The 20738-nt window shown below is 36.0% G+C and overlaps 1 protein-coding gene across 1 annotated transcript in view; it reads left to right on the plus strand.

Annotated features, from left to right (window-relative positions):
• Positions 1–267: 267 nt before the first annotated feature.
• Positions 268–20738, plus strand: part of CFAP47 (cilia and flagella associated protein 47) — a 259734-nt gene continuing 239263 nt past the window's right edge. The window contains exons 1-16 of the mRNA XM_041487933.1: positions 268–429; positions 3832–3983; positions 5913–6028; positions 8333–8471; positions 9645–9873; positions 10359–10513; positions 11354–11493; positions 12081–12316; positions 13001–13193; positions 15217–15430; positions 15802–15954; positions 16621–16810; positions 16915–17011; positions 18235–18451; positions 19102–19346; positions 20270–20400. Coding sequence (XP_041343867.1) covers positions 268–429; positions 3832–3983; positions 5913–6028; positions 8333–8471; positions 9645–9873; positions 10359–10513; positions 11354–11493; positions 12081–12316; positions 13001–13193; positions 15217–15430; positions 15802–15954; positions 16621–16810; positions 16915–17011; positions 18235–18451; positions 19102–19346; positions 20270–20400 — 2769 coding nt within the window. The remainder of the gene's footprint in view (positions 430–3831; positions 3984–5912; positions 6029–8332; positions 8472–9644; positions 9874–10358; positions 10514–11353; positions 11494–12080; positions 12317–13000; positions 13194–15216; positions 15431–15801; positions 15955–16620; positions 16811–16914; positions 17012–18234; positions 18452–19101; positions 19347–20269; positions 20401–20738) is intronic.

Here is a 20738-nt window from a genome sequence, read left to right on the forward strand (position 1 = left end):
GTGCCAGAGCACTGGAACAGGCTGCCCAGGGAGGTCAAGAAGTCTCCGTGTCTGAAGACACTGAGACTCCACCTGAACACGTTCCTGTGCCACCTGCTCCGAGCCGAGCCGAGCCGAGCCGAGCCGAGCCGAGCCGAGCCGAGCCGAGTTCACCCGAGCCCGCCCGCGCCTCCTGCTCCCATTGGTGGGTTTTGGCCTCGCCGCGGCTTTTCCCGCGTCCGTTGCTACGCGGCCGTTGCTAAGCGGCCGCTGGCGGCCGGGCGGGCCATGGCGGAGCGATGGCGGGACGTGTGCGGGGTGCGCATCGCCCCGGCCGAGCTGCGCTTCAGCGACACGGTGCCGAGGAGCTGCTACCGCGCCGCGCTCACCGTGCAGAACCTGCGGGCGGGCGCCTGCCACCTGCGGCTGCTGCCGCCACGCAAGCCGCAGGTGAGGGCCGGTGCGGGGGAGGCGGCGGGGCGTGCCCGCGGCCTCCTCTCGGCGAGCAGCGGCCGCGCTGCCTTGGCCCGGGGCTGCGCCTCCAGCCCACGGGAACAGCGGCAGAACGGAGAGAACCCTGAGCTTCCCGGTTCTCTATTCTGCCGAGGCTGTGAGCAGTTTAGAGAGAGCTTCGTTCTTTCTTAAATCCATAGTTTCAGTAGAAATAAGCAGGCTTTCCTTACTACATCAGCCATTAACCGTTGGACTTGATGTGAAATACCAAGCTGTGTTTCGTGTCAGGTACATACAGGCAACGTGTGTATTTGTGACTGTGATATGCGGGGAAACCGACCATGGGACAGTTATAAAGATGAATTCAATAAATAACGGAGGATGTAAAGCATGGAAGAAGCCTTTGAACCTATCCTTTGTTCGCAATTAACCTTTTTAAGTCTTAAGTTTATTTAGGAGCATTTGAATTAAAGCTCTAAGCATGTTGCTGTTTGACAGGAACTTTCTGCTTGTAGCTAAGCCTTAAAGAGTTTTGCAATAATAACCTTTTGAAGTATAATTTTAGAATATTGCTTGTAGTAAGGATCTTTGAAACTATAGCTTTAGAATGTATAAAAAGGAAACATGCTTATCTTGGCGCCTTAACAAAACAGTGAAAAGCAGCTTGAGAAAGGAAGGTGAACATCAACTCAAGAATTGATAGTTTCCACCAAGGGAAGCTGGACATCACTGTTAGGAGATTTATAGTCCTTTCCTTGCAATTAAAAGGTGCACCCCCACCATCTGGAGATACTCCTTTCTGGGATACATCCTGAGAAAAACGAAATCACAATAGTGTATAGAATTGTGATGTAAAAATTGGGACTAGAAACTGCTGAGAAAACTTATGAGTACCCCTATAATTACCTGTAAGCCTCAGCTATTGGTGTGCAGTTGGAGGGAAAGCTTTCCCCACTGTACCCAGTGCTGTATTGCTCATACTTTACCATATTAATGAATAAATTGATTGCTGCTTGAATATTGGCCTAGTCAAGCTTCTCATTTATAACACTGATGATGCTGGAGGTCTTTTCCAGGCTTAGTGGTTCTGTGATCAAGTCCCTTGTTGGCAGAAAATCCTGGTTTGCACAATCCAGAATTCAACTGGCAAGAAGCCCACGAGTTCCTCGTAACTTCAGGGAACATTCTGTAAAAATGGCTCACTTTGCTGTGCTGTGAACACCAAATCTGGGAAGTGTCAGCTCTCTTCTCTCATTTCTAAGTTGTATACTTTTAAGTTTTTTGGACTGGAATAGTCCCTTTGTGGTGCTTGCTTGCTGAGAGCTTTCTTAGAAAAGAGGAGGTTTAAGCTTTCTCAGAAAATAGGACATTTGCAATCTTTTCTCAAGATAGTATGATTGCTATTAATAACATCTGATAAGTTCTGGAAATGTCATTGCGTTGCCAGGCTTTTTAAAGGCCAATGCATCTCTACAATTCTAACCAGCTGAGCCCTTGTAACCTATGTAGCTCCAGCAAAAGCCTGCTATGGTTAGTTGTTTATTGTTTGTAAATTATGCCAAAATTCAGATAGAAAGGTTGGGTTGAACTGGCATCAGGGGTTGAAGAGAAGCTGATGTTGCTTTTTGCTCATAGCAGCTTGTACTATGAATTATTCAGGATAGTCATCAATCTGATTTTCAGACAATTGAAGTACCTTGAGTAATTTCACTATCTTGAGTAGTGAACCTTTCTTTTTGAGGGCAAGAGTGCCAGCTTGATTCTTATTGAACTGTAGCTGATGACTACAGTTTAATAAGAATGAGCTGGAAATTGTTGAGAGTGCTTGATTTGGTAGGACTGTGCTTATTCTGTTTTGTTACTTTTCATCAGCCTTATCAATTTTTCATATGCTCCAGAAGCAGAAAGGCAGAGTCAGTTTTAGAAAAGAGAAAAAGTTACTAAATCATAGTCTCGTGGTGTTTCCCTCTGTGATTAACTCTTACCTTTTGATGTGTATTTTTATGGCACTGTACATGAGATAACCAAGATGACAGCTAGGGTACAAGATTCCACTTCACACCCTCAGTTCCAGAAAGGTCTGTTGTGTTGCTCCTTCTCATTCCCAGACCTCATGCTGCTATCTGTGATTAAAAGGCTCTGAAGTGTATGACTCCTGAAATACATTCTAGTGCATTACATGCATAGAGTAATAATGAAAAAAACATTTCTTCACTGAAAAATAACCTTTCTTCAGCTGTCATAGTGCATGGCCAAGGAATGCCTTCCAGGGAATAAAGCTCTCAAGCAGTTTTTCATAGGCTTCATTGAATGTTCCTTGAATAAAACATTTATTTTGCCTTGTTTAAAATGAATCTGCTTGGATGTTTAATTCTTTGTAGAGAACAGATAGGTTCTACACACCTCAGAATTAAAACATGGTTAGTCTTTTAATATCAAGCCCATAATCATGATGTGCATGACATAAATTTCCTTTAACTGAGTATTTATACTGCTGTGTGGATTCTAAAGGAATAGAAGGAGATCCTCAGGCATCAGAAGCAGCAAGTAGTAAATTATATTTGTGTATTCAAAACATAAACTAGAACAGAAAACTTAGAGAATACTTGTCTTTCAGAAATAAAACATACTTAAACTGGACATAAAGAGCAGAATCCCACTGTGCATGGGGTAACGTGAATTTTAAGGAGATTGAACCACCAGAAGAGCTCTAGATTTACTTTGAGGCTTTCCTAGGAATGTGGGAAATGCTGGATTTCCCTCTATGTGCTAGTGGGTTACTTGTTTCTTCTGTTCAAGGAAATGTGTGGGAGGTGTTTCATTTAAACAGATGCTTGCTGACAACAAGTCCAGTAAAATTTTTTTGAGAGAGGAAAGAGTGCTTTCCATCCTTCTGGATTTTTTCTCTTTCATTTGACTCCCAACACTGGAGGTGCCTTGGGCTTTTCAAGCAGATTTTCAATGAGCAGTCAGACTTTCTGTTGATGTCAGTCAGACCTAGAGGAAACTCTTGCCTGTCCCCTTTTGTTGCTGCTTTGAACTGAGACTTAATCATTGTTTTCTCGGGCACTAAAAATATTCTTCACTGAGTAGTAGCTGATTTAATTTTGTGTTGCTTCAGAAGGTTTTTCTGCAGCAGTAGGAAAAGCTGGAGTTTTCTTGGAAAGACTAGAAAATTTTGCTAATTCATTCTGTCTTTCTCTTTTCCTGTAAGAAGTCTGAACAATAAATAGGGAGATGAAATTATAAAATAAGTTCATGGTAAATTTTAAATGCATGTAAGTTCATGATAAGTTTTAAATCAATCTTTGTATTCTTCTGAAAATAAAGTACATGTATATCCTTCTTAATCTGGAAATGTGTAACAATGCAAAACACTTTTTTTTTTTTTAATTGCAGTTTAAACTGATTGTGGAAAATCCAGAAAAACCCATTGCATCTGGACTTTACCTTAAAGCTGTTGTGGAATACACTCCCAAGAGTGCAGAAGATCTTCAGGATAAACTAACTCTTTTAATAGATGATGACGTAGTTCATATCCCCGTGCTTGGGTATGATATTCAAAAGTTCATATGCTGCTGTTAATATTTGCAGTTTAAACTTGTGGAAAGTTTACTTCTGCATGTCAGTTATGGCTTTGTAATTAGTCTGTCAATTGCAAGGAAAACGTACAGTAAGTTTTCTTACAAAATAAGATTTTTTTTTTCAAAGCAGCCCATGAGTAAGACATTCATTGGGGTGATATCCCTCTAAAATCATAGACAGTCTGGATTTTTAGTTTTGTCTTATTCTAACTTTTTAATGATAATTTTAAATGCTGTATTACTAGACAAGTCAACAACTACTCTTAATTTTTTCCATTCATACTGAATTGTGCAGGTAAAACCACTTCGGATGATAGTGCTACTGGTGACTCCTTTCTGGAAAGAACTTGCAATAAATTAAAGTATTTTACATCTTCATGTTTAAGTGGCTTTTGCGGAGGAAACTTTGACAGGCTTTAATAATTTTTTTTTGTGTGTTTGGAAAAACAAGTATACTTTGATTTATTTTTAACCATCATTTTCCAAATGTATTTTGTGTCATGCAAAAACAGTAAATTCCAGCTTCATGAAAAAACCCCAACCAGCAAACCAAAGAAAAAAAAAATAAACCTCGCACTGCATTAAAGCACTAACCCCAAACCTTTTAACTTGACTACCTCCTTTTTGCAGGTCTGTATCAATTAGAAAAATCTCATTGCATTTAGAATGCATGCTTATTTCTGTCCACTTGGGAAAGGAGATACTTGTATCTTGAGAGGAGAAATGCTTCTGTTTCATTCTTCCAATAAAGCTTCTTGTAAGAATGTCTGGATACTTGGAAAGTAAAATTTTTACAATTTTTTGAATGTACTCTAGCTTTGATAGCTGATTCCTGTTTTTTTGGTTTTTTTTTTTTTTGGTTTTTTTTTTTTTTTTTTTTTTTGCTATATGCTGTTGGTCTAGCATGATGTCTTTCAAAAATTTAGTAAACAGTAAAATTTTTTACATTACAATTAATTATCAAAGAGAATTAAAAAGTGTATTGAAACTCTTGAAAGCAAATTCTATGGTGGCATTTATTGATTAATTTTTTTCTCTGTCCCTTCCTTCTCCCTCCCCTCCCCTTTATGCAATAGAGCATTTGGGCAGGATCTACCTTGCTTGACCAAGAATATTTATTTTTCTTCTCTATTATTTCTTCTGTACTGTGTTGTGACACAGATCAGCAGATGGAATTGTTCCTGCATGTTCCTATTTGTGGCTAAGAGGAGATAGACTGCTGTGCTGATATAAAATTCCAATTGATTTGAAACACAGTTTATGTGAGATCACAGGTGTCATTGTATTAAAAATTGGAGTCTTTAAAATACAAGTTTCCTGAGGCATAATCTTTCCATTATGGCTAAAAAGTACCCAATACAGTGATGACATCTCACTGGCTGAGGTTCTTAAATAAATGATAGAAGTAGCTCATGGCTTTTGTCATTACCCACTTTTGTCTGTTTTTGGAGTCACATAAAGTAGGTATCAAACACAAAATTGTAAACTGGAATTACTTCTCTCCTTTTAGTTCAGGCAGCTCATAATGAATTGTGGTGAATTATTTGGTCTTATTTTGTGATGCAACTAAGGATAGTTTTACATAAAATACTGTAATGAAGTATTTAAAATGAAATAGAAATGTGTGCATTCAATTTTAACTAATTGTTTATACAGTTTATAGCTGTCTTGTTTTAAAGTTAGAATACTGAGTCATTAAACAGGCTGATAGATAAGTACCTCTCTCTTAGATCTCCCTTGGGTATGCTGTAGAGCTGAAGTGAATTGCCAAAACTTTGATTAGAGAACTAGTACAGAAGAAGAACTCTATTCCACTGGAGTGCTTAATCAAATTTCTTTTAAAATCCAAAGGTGTTTTCAAGTTCTGGGAAATACTATGTTGTCTTTTCTCTGCAGATTGCTTCCACACTGTGATCTGGAAATAGAGTCAGAGGTTGATTTTGGTGAAATGATTGCAAACAATAAACTAGTTACTAAAGAGATTATTATTTCTAACCGTGGAACAATTTCAGGTAAATATTTACTATGCATTAAATCATAAAAATATTTTAATTTATTGAAAACAGTAACTCCTCACACTTCCAGTGGTGAGGAGTCCACAACATCTCTGGGCAGTGTGGGAATAGGGAGTGGTTGATTTGTTGGGTGTTTTGTTTTGGTGATTTTTGGAATCATCAAGATCAAGCTTCCAGGCAGGAATAGCTGCAGTTCTTTCATGCTTATTCAGATGAACTTGCATAAATTGTTAACTTCATGCAAGTTAACACTTCAGTGACCAAGTAGCAATTAACTGGGATTTTGGGTTATGCAGATTATTAGTACTGTAGCTGCAGGTGTTGTACATGGCCCACCGTTTATGTATACAGTATTTATATATACTGTTTATGTATACAGTACTATATTTCCATTTAGGAAAGAAAAAATACTTTAGAATTTTGAAAATTTTATGAGTTCTCTACTTTTGAGTCCCATTTGGATGTAAAAATAATAGTTGCTCATTGCCTTAGTGTGCCCAACACAGACAGCAGCAAATCATGTCTGCTCTTGCTTTGTGCTTCTGTGATCCCCAGACCTGTCTCTTGAATAAACAACTGTAAGTTCCCTGAACTTTCTGAGCTGAAGTCCTCTGTGATGGGAATTGAATTGTATTTGTTGCTAGAAGATAATGAGAAGCCTTTTATCTTGCTGCCATAGCTTTTGAAATCCTGCAGCTTTTACAACAAGCACATCCTTAATTTTCTGTCAGCTGCTATTCCAAGGAGAGTAAAAACATGGACAGAGGAGTTTAAGAATGCTTATATGATCCAAATAATCTGTTTTACTGCCTTTACACTGGACAAAGTTGCAGACACCTTTCTCCAGAGGCAGGGTAGCAAACATGTTGAGTTTCAAACAACAAATTTAAGGCGGTTAATTATTTTTTTTCCTCATTTGTACAGCTTGTTGTTACATGAATGGCTATCTTTTTATTTGCTTTAGGCCAAAGTTGTTGGAAAATTTCTCCTCTTAGGTTTTCATATGAAATACTGTACCAAGAGAAACTACATGATTACAGAGAGTTGCAATATTAAGGAAAAAAAACAAAATAAAAAAAGCAAATGTCTGTCTAGATGAAGAAGAATCTTTTCAGAAGCAAATCTTTTAGGGTTTTTTTTCCATGAAGTACATGGAGAAATTATTGTGGGTGTTCTTCTTAGCCAGTTTGTCTTAAAGATGTAGCATGTTGTTTATATAATCAGGTCTTTCTCATATATGCTAACTTAATACTCTGAGCAATTATAATTAGGTAAAGAAAATGAGATAACCTACAGTGTGTGTGTGTGTATATATATATATATATATATACGCACACACACACACACCTACAAATAAGTTGTATGATAATTTTTTTTTTTCTTATTGTATAGGGAACTGTTTCTAGTTATAAACTCTGTTGCATGGTACATGCAGGCTGCATGGTGGAGTTTTATATGATTGGATGAAAATTAGAAAGAAGGTGATGGTTAGTAAAGGATGCCTTGGGGTGAGACAAAGGAAGAGCAGATGAATCTGTGTTTCTGTAGGCTCTGTAAATCATAACACAGCAGATCACAGTAACAGCCAGCACATGAACTCTGTGAGCAGGACATGCTCTGTGCTGGCGTGAGACTCAAGGATTGCATTTCACATATGCAATGTCTTTGCATGCACTGAAGGAGTTCTTTGGTCCTGCTTCTGACCTCATATCAGAGATTATCTTTTATATTAAATCAAAGAGTGCATTTTTTGTACATTTGAAACAATTTCTTTGTTCTTTATGATATAATGTCAGATAATGTTGTTGGTTAAATACTGGGTTTTTCACATTTTAAAAAATATTTGTATAACCTAGAAATATTTACCGCTCTCTTCTGCAGTAACTTGAGTTGGGTGTGAACCAAATAATAAGAACTGTTGTTACCCTGCAGCATGCACTTAACTTTTTGGCAATTGTGGCTTCTTAGAGCTTCGTATAACTTGCAGATGTTATTTACAGCTACTTCATGATATAGTCACTTTGGAATGTGAGTACCTTTCCTGGTGCTCAGGAAAGTACAGTTTAAAAAATGGAATTGAACATGTGGGTGTAATAATTAAAGAAATCTGGAAATGATGATCTACTCTTCCTTAGAAATAGCTTGTAAAAAGATTAAGTCTGTGTTTCCTGTAATATAGGAAGATATACTGCTTGTGAACATTTGCATTATGTGTTGTATAATTTCAAGTGTGTAATAGGAGCATATAAATCTACAGCTTTATATTGTATAGCGTTCTGTTGATTGCTCTGGGTTTTTTAGGTGTATTTAGAATATCTTATGATGGGGTTGTCCTGCTTAACATAAAACCTGTCAGAGGAGTCGTAAAGCCAAAATCTGTAAGGAAAATTAAAGTGGATGTCTGCACAGATGTACCCGGAGTCATCAAAGAAATGATGAAGTGAGTGTATGACTGAAGAAATACAACTCTGTAAATTCTATTTTGTCTGTTATTATTTCTAATCTTTACTATGAATGTTTATCTAAAAAATTAAGTTCTTAAGTGTCAGTTGCTGTCTTTAATATTTAGTTTTATTAAATTAATTTGTTTGTTACAGTATCTCCACAGGAAAGTATGCATAAATTGTATACCTGGCTGTGTTAATAGAACTCTTTCATAATTTGTAATGATCTGGGATGTTTGCACATTTCTCAGAATAAAAATAAGAAGGAGCTTTTGTATCTTTTACCTTTCTGCACATGCTGTGTTCTTTAATTTTCTTACCTTCTGTAACTTCATGTTTTCTTTTAACTCTATATGTTTCAGGAGTCTCAGAAACATTCTGGTGTTATTTGGAGTATCTTATTTTCACTGGAGGGAATGCATTTGCAACACTGGAGTAGATTGCTTTTAAATGCATGTCTTTTAGAATCCCAGAATCCCAGCATGGTTTGGCTTGGAAGGGACTTTAAAATCCTGTATTTCCAACCCCTCTGCCATGGGCAGGGACTTTCCACCAGACCAGGTTGCTCAGAGCCCCATCCAGTCTGTCCCTGAACACTTCCAGTGGTGAGGAGTCCACAACATCTCTGGGCAGTGTGGGAATAGGGAGTGGTTGATTTGTTGGGTGTTTTGTTTTGGTGATTTTTGGAATCATCAAGATCAAGCTTCCAGGCAGGAATAGCTGCAGTTCTTTCATGCTTATTCAGATGAACTTCAAGCTCCAGTTCCCTACAAGAAAATTAGGCATTATGTGCTAAAATTGGTATTTAGATACAAAGACTCTGAGGGATAAGAGCAGTGTATGTTGTCTGTGGACACTGCCTGATTCTTTGCAGTTGTTACTCCTGTCGTTTCAAGCATTTAAAAAAAGTCAAAACCAAATCAAACCCAAAACTCCCATCATGTGATTTTTCCTGATTGGTGATATTCCTGTTAGGGCATTGTACAGCACACGCTCACTGGCCCTACTGTCCCACTTGGTTTATCTATGGAAAGCCAGTGATTTGAATGCGTGGATTGGGTAATTTTTTTCTTTTTGGCACAGATTCTAATACAAAACAAACTAACCAAACTGATTATTTCTAACTCCTTTCTACATTACCTGTTGCTTCTTGCTGCTCTTACCGGCAGAGTGGAGTTGGAAAGTCGTGGCTGCACTGAAGTATGGATTAAAGGTGTTGTGATTGAGCACGTTCTTAAAGTTCTTGGAGTGAATTGTGGAAAAGTACTGAAGTGCATTAACTTTGGACCTCTTTACTTTGGGACTTCAAAGACAGAAAAAATACATTTATACAATGAAAGCCCTGAGTGTATGGATTGGGTAGCAGTACTGGAAGACAGTGCCATTGGGGGAGAGATGGTAAGAAATTGCTCTGGTTCTTCTTTTAGCTGAAAACTTGCTTTCATTTCTGCTGTTGCATTTTTTATTTCTCAACATTCATCTTCTAGTATTGTTTACTATGTCATACTATGTCCTGGTCAATAGTCTTCCTGAAAGCATCTGTCCAACCAACATGTTTTTTATTTCAATTTAACCCTAGAATTGAGTTTTTCAATTATGGTTTACTAGGAGTTATCAAAGATATTAATAATCTGTGATTTCACTTGTTTTTCTCAGTGAAATAATCTGAGAATTACATTTGAAAAAGAGAATTTAAGACATTGACATGAAATTGATTTAAAAATTGGTTAATTAGCCATGTGCTGTGTAACTATGTGATTACCATTTTCTGTGTTATGTCTTTCTGTTTGTTATATGTGAAAATTTGTGTGTAGGAATAAAAACAAACACAAAAGGGAAAGCAGAACAAGCTGAACTATTCCGTATTTTGATTTTTTTTTTAGGGGACAGATCTTCAGGGGAGTACAGATGCTGTTTTACATGACTTAAGTCTGCAAACTAAAGATGTAGATGTTTCCACCGTGATCTTGTGTGCTCCCAATCAAGGAACTTTGCAGCCTTATGAAAAATCTTTGATTACACTCTGCTTTAGTCCAGAGTGAGTGAGTGTTACCAATTAAATTCACACACACACACAAATTGGTTGGTCTACACTGTTTTGCAAGAGCTGTGTTAGAGAAAATTTTGAATTAATATGTCTGCAAATTATTTCTGAGTAACTTCTTATGTATTTATGTGTGTTAAAATAAGTTTCTTGTGATTCTGCAAATAAGAAAGGAAAGCCTGAAGTGTTTCTATGATTCTATTTTTTATAATACCCTAAGGGTGTCTTTGTACCAAGAATTGGTTAAGATGGTTTCGTGAGAATAAGAATTTTATTTGATTTTGCTGCATATTAAGCATCAAGAGAGTGAAAATACCCTAAGGGTGTCTTTGGACCAAGAATTGGTTAAGATGGTTTTGTGAGAATAAGAATTTTATTTGATTTTGCTGCATATTAAGCATCAAGAGAGTGAAACATTTCTGAGAGGTGTCATCTCATAAAAAAAAATCCAACCCAAAACAAAAGCCAAAACTAAACATACAGAAACATTTTTTCATAGATGAGGAAAATAAAACGCAAATGCTCTCTTGTCATTTTCCTTTACTTAAATTCAATACAGGTGGTTATTATGCATATGATATTAGTGTAGAAAACTGTTGTAGACTGGAAAAGATATCAAATTACCAGTATAATAAGCACACAAATATTAATGAGCTTAAATTTGTTATTATTTGCATTTTCTGAAAGAAAGTATAAAGATAATTTGTTCAAGCTGTTACTGATGACAAAGAAGCCAGATTGGATGTTGAAGAATATGTCTTGATTTTTTGTGGGTTGTGTTTGGAAATTAATTTTTTTTTACCATCTTTTAATTTGAGATTGTGACTCTTACAGAAAATTTGAAAGAGACTTTGAAGTGAATGATGCATCACTGGTTCAAGATTATGTCGTGTTTGTGAGATTTGAAACTGCTGGGAAGAGAGGTGGCTGTCTGAAGAACCTCAGTGGTGGTGCCACAGCAACGTGTACAACAGGTACGTTAGAAATGGATAGTCACCATCAGAAATGTATATAAAGATGATAAAACTGTATATCTTCACTTTTTAAACTCAAAAATCTGGGTTGTCTTAATAGTTTTATGGTAAACCTGCCTTGTTTGTTTGTTTATATCAACACAAATAAATAAACTTGTATCTTGAATGCTTCAGCACTAAAATCTCTTTGAACAGGGAGTAGAAAGGCGGAATTTATGTGTTTCATGAATGAACGACTATCACTTAATTATAAATTATAATAATTATAAATGCAAATATTTGAAGGAAATGAAACACTCCCAGTGGTTTGCAAGTCACTAACACTTTTGTAGTACCAGTTTTGTGAATTTCAAGTCCATGTTTGTTCATCCTCGACTTCCTTACTGAGGGAATGCATTATCTAACAGCTATTAGAAGTAAAGATCTCTGTGTTAGGTTTATAAAAACTGCATTATAAAACATACTGGTTTGTAGCATTATTTTGTTTTTGTGACTGTACAACTACAGCATGACTTTCCTGTTAGTGAGATAATGGGTGTCAGAGGGATTTTGTTTGTTTGCTTATTTTTTGTGTTTGTCTAATGCAGGCAGTCATTCTCGTCATGTGGACTTGGCTTTGAAGGGTTCTGGGTTTCCTGTCATATTATCTTTTAAGCCAGGAACAGTAATTAATTTTGAGGACTGTTATTTGGGTGAACAAGCACAAGTTTTGTGCACAATGAAAAATGAATCCAAGTTCCTTCCAGTAACATTCAGATTCCGCAAGACTGCTCACTTCAGTGTTTCTCCTGCAAGAGGAAAAGTTAAAAGAAAATCTGAAAAGGTAACTCTCTCTTAGGTTATGTAACTGTGCAGATTATTTTACAGTGGTTGGCAGTAGAATTTCTTGAAAGTAAGCCAGAGGAATTTCATTTCAGTAGCAATGGCTTTTAATATCAGCCAAATATATTTTTTTTTACAGTCTCAATGTTCTTTCCCTACTCCAGGAAGTAACAAATATTGTTTTAAATTAGGAAAAAAGATTGCAGTACTAAGGAACTTTACAAGGGTTTCTCCTATCTGTAATTTTTTTTTTTAGTGATTTGAGAAGTTGATTTATATGCAAATATTTTTATTTATATGCAAATATTTTTGAAGAATGCTTTTAATTTGTTTCAGTAAATCACAAATACTCAAGTAAGACAAAATTTTTTTTAATGGGAGAAACTTGGTGAATAGTAAGTCAAACATGCAAACACAATTTCCCAAACCAGTAAGTCAGAGCACAAGATTTCTCTCAGAAGTGAAAAAATGAGACTTCGTTGTGTTTTGATGTGTCACATTTTTATGTTACCTTATATTGCTCATTTTAATGTGCCTCTTGGCATATTCTGCAAGCCCTGTTTTGAAAACCTGTCTTAGAGGTAAGTGTGGAGAGAAGTGACTCAGGGACTCAATCATATAGAGAATTACATAAAGCTTCACTCTTTATTGTCTTGTATGTCTCATAATGAGTTTTCTTTTCCAGGAAGTGAGGATTTCATTTTCTCCACATCAAATAGGAAAATTTGAGATGAAGCAAATTATTGATATCATTGGTACAGGAGTAGATAAAAATAATGTACAGGTTTTGAAGACAAAAGCCTTTCATCAAATATATTTGACCTTATTTGGTGTGTGCAAACCTAAACAAACAAGCATTGTATTCACTATTAATCCTGGTAAGATGCTAAAAACGTAAGTGACAAGTGATAAAATGTTTTAAAAGCACATTTTTAGCGTTGTAAAAGTGATTTTTTAAAAATATTTTTAGTTTGCTTGTTAAAAGTAATATCTCATTGGGACTGGAGGGAATGCTCAGTTGTATGACATATGTCTCATAAGACTGCAAAACAAAGGCTAAAATGGTAGACTCTCCCATAATTGTGTCAAAAATGGTATCAAAAATGGAACTATTAAAGCATAAGTTTCATCATATGAGTATCTGAATTTATAAGGCTCAATTTTTGCAAGTGATGCCACTGCACAGTGCTAAGATATTTCAGGAGTAAATTGAGAGATATGTAAAGCACAGGAAGAACTAGGAAAGATAACAGAATATTCTTCACTGATTCAAAGTTACTGCTGCCAGATGAATTTGCTAGTTCACACAGCCTGCTAGAGCTCCTGTGTCCACTGTCTCTTCCCATCCTGTGAAGCCCGTGCCAGCATGAAGAGTCTTTCAGGATATCCAATAATTAGTCTATGATTTGTTCTTTGTGTTCCAAATGTTTTGCACAAACAACCACTTTGCAGTAGATTTGGTTAAGCTGTTACTGGATTATAAACCTGTCATGGCAAACATGATTTTTTCTAATATCAAATGTGCTGCAGATTCTGCAGCACCATTGCAATTTCCTAACCTGTGCACTGGTGCATGTGGGGCTGTGTGTAGATCAGGAGGGGAAATTGAATTCTCTTTACCTGATGCCAGCTTGAGATGTACTCCCTAATGAGAAACAGGAAGGCAATACCCATTTTTTCCATTGTGGGGGAGTAAAAAGTGAAAGTTATTGGAAACTCATGGTAAAATTCTGTTCTGTCTACAAGTACTGGAAAGGTTGATAAACGAGTGGGCATTTCTGCTACTTTCAGGAAAGTATTTCCAATCCATGGCTATCCACCATGGTTTGATGAGAAACTGAAATTTGTCAATTTCTTCGTTTTATTTTTGAAATCCAGAGTTCCTTTAGTTTTCCTCCTTCAGAAACCCAATTAGAAGAAGTGGGTTTTTTGCAAAAGATTTAATGTAGTATTCAAGCTTTTAAGGCTTTCTACATGTTCTTGTCTACCATTTGTTCTATTAATGTCCTGTTCTGGTCCCAATTTGCATGTTTATAAAAACTTTACGAGGGATCTCTGCTTTTTGCTTTTAAGCTTCATTGAAGTGTAGAGGAAAACTGATTTTTGGGGTTTTTTTTTAGATTCTCTTCTAGATGGTTCTATATATTCCTGTTACCTTCTCCCAGTGTCTGTGGATGAGTATGTGTAGTTGTGTCTCTGTATTCAGGTGAAGGCAGGGGAGAGACTGGAATGCAGCTTCTTGCAAACTATGCCTTTGAGGCCACTGAAAGTTTTAATCACTCTTATGACTTAGAAGATGGAAAGTAGTTTTTGATTTTTTTGTGGGTGGATTAAAGTAAGGCTAAAGTGGGTTAAAAAAATATATGTTTAATGATAATTTTTTTTTTTTTTGCAGGTGAGGGAGGAAAGGGCAGTTGAAATTTGACCTTATTTCTGCCATAGTTTTCTCTTTAATGTCCATGTATATGTGCTTTTCTAAAACTAAAGTGAAAAAGATCTGAGCTGTCTTTTTAGTAGTTCTAGCTTGGAAGGTTTTGTCAAAATTCATGCCTCTGTTTGCAACCCTTAAGTCAAGCTTTGGGACACTGTGATTGGTGTTGTGACAGGCAGCTCTGAGTGTCTGATGATGTGTCTGTGCAAGACATTGCATCACAGCTGGACACAGCTGCTTTGAGCTCTGGTGTTTGTTTCTGTGACCCAGGCCAAGGCAAGCAGTTGGCTCTTGGCATGATGTGAATGGCTTCTTCTCTCTTGTCTGAGAAAAACACCATGGGATGGGTGACTGACTGTTGTGCTGCTGGGTAGACCATTGTAAATTTAATATATTTTCTAAGACTTTGAATTTTGTTTAGAAAATATTAGTTGAAGTTTGGTTTTTGTTTTTTTTTTTTTAATTTTAAGGTCTAACACCTTTGATTTCCAATGCAACTGGACAGTTTGTAGCTCGTGGCACAGGACAGCCCAGTGATACAGCACCTGTGGCAATCCTTAAATCAACCCAAACACAAATCCATACTCACCGGAAAAACAGGAATTGTGAGGATGATGCACTTATAGCTTTTCCTAATGATCGCGCAGCCAGCCTTAGGCCTAGTGAATGGGATAAAAAGTACAGGTAAAAATTACGTGAATCTAATATTTAAACCCACATATTGATATACATATTATAGTGGATCAAGATTGGTTACTCATATGACAGTTGCTGGGCTTTTTTCAGGCTGAAAGTACTTGAAAATTCATTGCATTCTTGAGTCTTGCACATAAATTTATTGAGTTTTCTTATGTGAAACTACAAATGTAGCTATTACACTTGCAATATTTCATTTTTATGGTTGCCTTTACAAAGTCAAATATTAATAATCAGCTGGGATAAAAAGAATGTTTGGAATGAAATATATATATCAAAATCAATTATGTTTTCATTTTAACAAGACCCAGTATCATTGTACATGTATAATGAAACTACAATTCTCTTTAAATATTTAGGACTATTTTCACAAAGACTGAGAGATATAATTACGTAGACCCAGAATTTGCTTATACTGACTCTGAACGACTGTCAAGAGAACAAAATAGGAAACATTACGTACACTTCATTTCCCATTTAAGACAGCGTCGTTTAGAGAAAGAGGCTGCTAGGTAAGACTTGGTTTAAAGGGTAAATAAATACTTCAGGCTTGTACACAAAAGATGTGAATATATGTGCAGAATTAACTTCATGGCACTGATCATATACCTAAATTTGTCCCATGCCAATATGTTTATAATCTTGGGACTTTCATTTATAATGCATTCAAAGCCTGTTTGTTTCAAGTATTTAGACACATAGAGATCACTTCCTGGGTGAAATGCAGGGATAGAGGCTAGGTGCTTGAAATTAAGCTTAAAGTGAATGTAAATTAAAGTGTCAAGTTTTGAGAATACTTAGTTATGGTTAATAGGAAAAAAACATAATATTGATTGTTTTGGATTCTCTTTATATAATAAATATGTATTTCCACCTAGGATTTCTAGCTCACCCCAAGTGACAGATTCAATATGTGAATTATTATATATTCTGTGTACTGAAGCAGATGGAATCCTTTAACCTGACTGGTCCTCTAGACTTATCTTACAGTAAAAACCAAAATAATAGAAGTATTTTCAAGGCATTTTCTGTGCTTGAGGTTTTTTTAAATAATGAAATATTCCTACTTAAAGTATTATTTTGTTTAAAAAAATTAAATAATTTAATAAGTAGATCATGAAATGCTCAAACTTCTAGATTTCCACATTCTTTTTTTTTTTTTTTTTCCTTCCCTGTAGGCAGTTTTATATTTATAACAACGCTGTGAGCATAGGCATTAAACCAGCTAAAGGTCTTAAGTCACCAAACATCTCAATCACAGATTTTCCCATGGAGAAGCCGAAGCCCGAAATGCGTCCTTTAGATGACAATTGCATGTTAACTGGTCGAAAATTGGCAGCAATTGTTTCTAAATCCACCAACAAAGGAGTAAGTTAAATATTTGAGTAGTATGTGAGCGTCATGTGCTTACCATATAAGAAATCATAAGAATTTTGATCCTGCTCTGAGGAAGTGTCTTGTGTTTATCACAGGTTTGGAGCTGGCTTAGTCCTATGCCATCTTCTGACCAGGAGAAGGAAGATTGTAGTCTAACTTTGACACCCAAACAGCTTCATCAAATATTCATTGGTAAGATTTTTTATTGGGTTGCTAAATGCATATAGTTGTTATAAAAGCACTTATGTATAGTAACACATTTTATGATTATAGCTGTTCATACTAAACAGAAAACAGTTTAATTTGGTAGGCAGCTTGAGACCTACAGTAGTATTTCACTAAAGCTTTGTAATTCTCAGCAAATACTGAGATGTGATTAGGTAAGAACATGTAAAAGAAGAGATTTCTTTGAAGTCTGTTCATATCACAACCTCTTACAGAGAAATCACCACAGCATTGTGTGAGAGTTGCTCATCCCCTTAGGCTTTGTTAGTGGGTAGTACCTGGACCAGCATTAATATCAGCTAGATTCATGGAAGTGATCAGAATATTTCTGGGGATTAACAGTGAAGATTGATGCACCCAAAACCTAAAACTTCAGGATTCTCCATCAAAAGAATTTCAGGATAATGTTCTGTGATGGGGAGTAACACCTTCTAAAACTTCTTAGTGACTTATTAACAACACCTGTTACTGTTACAGGTCTATTTTGAAGTCAGCTTTTTTTCAGTTAAATTTTTTTGCACCATAAAAGAGAATTTTCAGTACTTCCTGGGCTTTTTTTAAAAAATTTCAGTCAAGGCAAAACTTGAATAGTGTAGCTGTGTAAACTGATACACTTGGGGAAAGGAAGAACAAGATAAACATCATAATACAAAAAGTACTAAGAGGTTTGATTGGTGCCATGAGCACTCAAGTTAATAGATCAGCCTAAAAACTGGTGATAGCAGTAAACTAGGTGAAGTAATTCTGTGACCATCACAGGACACGAATTATCAAATCAAATGGTTGCACATCAGGAAGCAAACCAAGAGGTTGCATACATAAACTTTCAGTGAATTGGTGACAATTTGTCCTTTTAAATATCTGCTTAACAAAAAGAAGTATCTCTGGTTATTAACAGTCCTGTTAGTAGTGAGCACATAGATTTCCTGTTTTACCAGTTGACTAAAACAAGCACAATTAAAAATTAAATGTTGCTGGCTTTTGCTGTACTGCTGAAAACACTCAGAGAACATTGATGATATTTGCTTCCACATTTCAGTGATAATTTGTTCCACCACAGGATTTTTGTAGCTGACTAACTTTGTAATTTGAAGAACTATAACGTTTGGTCATAGTATTTTAGTAGTTATTTTTCCTTACAGTAGCTTTTACCTTTTAATATTGAGGATTGTATTTCTTATATAATTCAGGTCCTTCTACTATAGATTTTGGTGATGTTTGTGTGTATTCTACAACAACCAAAGAACTGCATATCATCAATAACTTGTCGGTTCATATTTGGATACAAATTGAGATTGAAGTTGCAGAATTGCAGGAGACCTCTCCATTGTCTCAGGTGGTGCCTCCTCTGACAAAAACTCATATTCCAGTTGTGTTTGAGACAGTTAATGTTGGAATATTTAAAAGGTAAGCCTTTTTATATTTGTCTTGATTTACACATTTTCTTGGCAGTAGTAAATTTTTTTTCAAAAAATCACCTGGCTGATTTTAAAGTGTAGTCATGATAATTCTTAATGGTATACATTCTTCCGTGGTGATGTTCAATAATCAATGCAGTTTTATGTCGCAAATTTTTCCTAATACAATACTGTGTCTTGTTTTTGATTTTGCACCACAAACAAAAATCTGTCCTGTGAAAAGCCTTATATAGCTAGAGGTGCAGCAGGGATAAAAAGTTTGTTATTATGTTGTATTTGCTAAGAGAAATTTTTGTGGAAAATACTGTTCTCTTTCCAGCTTAGAATTCCACCACTTGCATCCATGCTCAGGTCTTTTGATGCAGATCATGGGAAAATGTTCTCTAGCCTGCTGGTGTGAACTCTGTGTTTTCTAATGTTAAAACAACTGTGTGAGGCTGATCATTCTTTAGGATGATCTTCACTTCTGACATGATTTAAGTAGTATGCAAAACAATTCCAAACTTTTTTCACTCTTGTATTCACACTCAATTGGTAAGTATTTTCTTGTTAGTGGCTATATTTCAGATAAATTTTACTCTGACTGTAACAGAATAAATGCATTAAAATATTGAGAAAGAAATATTTTTTGTGTTACAGCTGTTTCAGTTACAAAATAAACAACCAACACACTGGACATGTGTTGGTAGCTGCACATGCAATGCCTATTGAACTTCAGCTGTCTAGAAGGGAACTGATTTTGAGTCCTGTTTCTGGCTGCCTAGCAGGGACAGAGTTTAGAAGAACTGTCAGGGTATGCAATCCCAGAAACTATCCTGCTGGCTTTACTTGGAGACCTGTAACTGGAGATAGAAAATCTACATTTACTATAAAGCCAACCAGAGGTATGCTATGCAAATAGAGTGTGTGTATGTATCTTATATGTCAACAGTATTAAATGTGACTAACATTTAGCTGATGCTATAAACTATATTTTTAGATTTCTGTCAATATCAGTGTGTCCCAAAAGCAGTATCAGGTCACAGTTTAGCACCACAGCAGCATTCTCTGTGTAAACCCTGGCCTGAATGCACACTCAGTCCAGCTCTCTGTTTCCGTGCCCAGCCAGCAGTGCTTGTGTAAACATTTTTCTCAGCACAGATTGCTGACATTTCAAGAGTGGGGCAGCAACATCATACAGCTCATCAGGATAGGAAATTTTCCAAAAGCACTGAATGAAGCTGCTAAAAAGTTGATGAAGGTTGAAATCTGGAATTAGTCTGCATTTGCATCATGGATCAGTATTTGTTAGATGTGTGTATAGCTTTTACCTCCTTCTCTTTGAAAAATAATATTCCGCAGGGATATGCTGGAGCTCCATTATTAAAAAACAAACTGCTAACTGTATTGCATTTGGTATGCTCTGATTCTTGAGAAAAGATATTTCTGCTAATACAAATTCAGACTCAGTTGCAAACAAAAAAGTGTATATGATCTTTCCCCAAGTTGCTATTCTGTAGGAAAGATAGTCTGTTACTTTCTTTTTCTTATCAGTGTTGACTGTTAGAGTAATTAATGGCTAAAAATATTAGTAAACTTTGAGTGTTTTACTGCAGGATCTTAATAAATAGATTATGCAATGCTCATGAGAATCCAAGACCTAATTTTACTTAATTCATCAGGCTGTTCATCACCTAAGAAATGTAGGCTTACATTCAGTAATAGGTCATTTCAGTTTTATTTGCCTGTGTTATTTCTAATTATACAATGCAATTTGACAGTTGTCCATGTGTATGCTATAACATCTAAATTATGTACATATATTTAGGGTTTGTGGAAGCCTATAGTGAGGTGGAGTGTGAAGTTGTTTGGCATCCAGGGTTCAGCAGTCCAGAAACAGGACAATTCACCTTGTCTGTGCGCAAAGGAAATTCAATTAACTTGAAATGTTTTGCAAAGGTAACAATTCATGTGACAGCATTAGAGAAGAAAAATGTGTGGATTTCTTTAAACAAGTAATACCTTAAAATATTTCTATTATAATCTGTTTTTATTAGCATATTTTAATTTCATATAGCTTTTACTTAACATGTTTAAGGAAAGAGTATGCTCCATAGACATGATGGAGATGGCAAGGCAAAGACAATTTACCTTTTCCTTGCTTTTGATGATGTTCTTCCTTTGGCATCACAGCTTAGTGGTCCTTATATATTATGGACTAGTTATTGTACTTGCCTAGTTTGACTAAACAAATGTTGAGAGATGATACAACAGGTTTTTATATATATTTTATTTAT

This window comes from Pyrgilauda ruficollis, unplaced genomic scaffold (assembly GCF_017590135.1).
Source record: "Pyrgilauda ruficollis isolate IOZ18807 unplaced genomic scaffold, ASM1759013v1 scaffold85, whole genome shotgun sequence".
Lineage (NCBI taxonomy): Eukaryota > Metazoa > Chordata > Aves > Passeriformes > Passeridae > Pyrgilauda > Pyrgilauda ruficollis.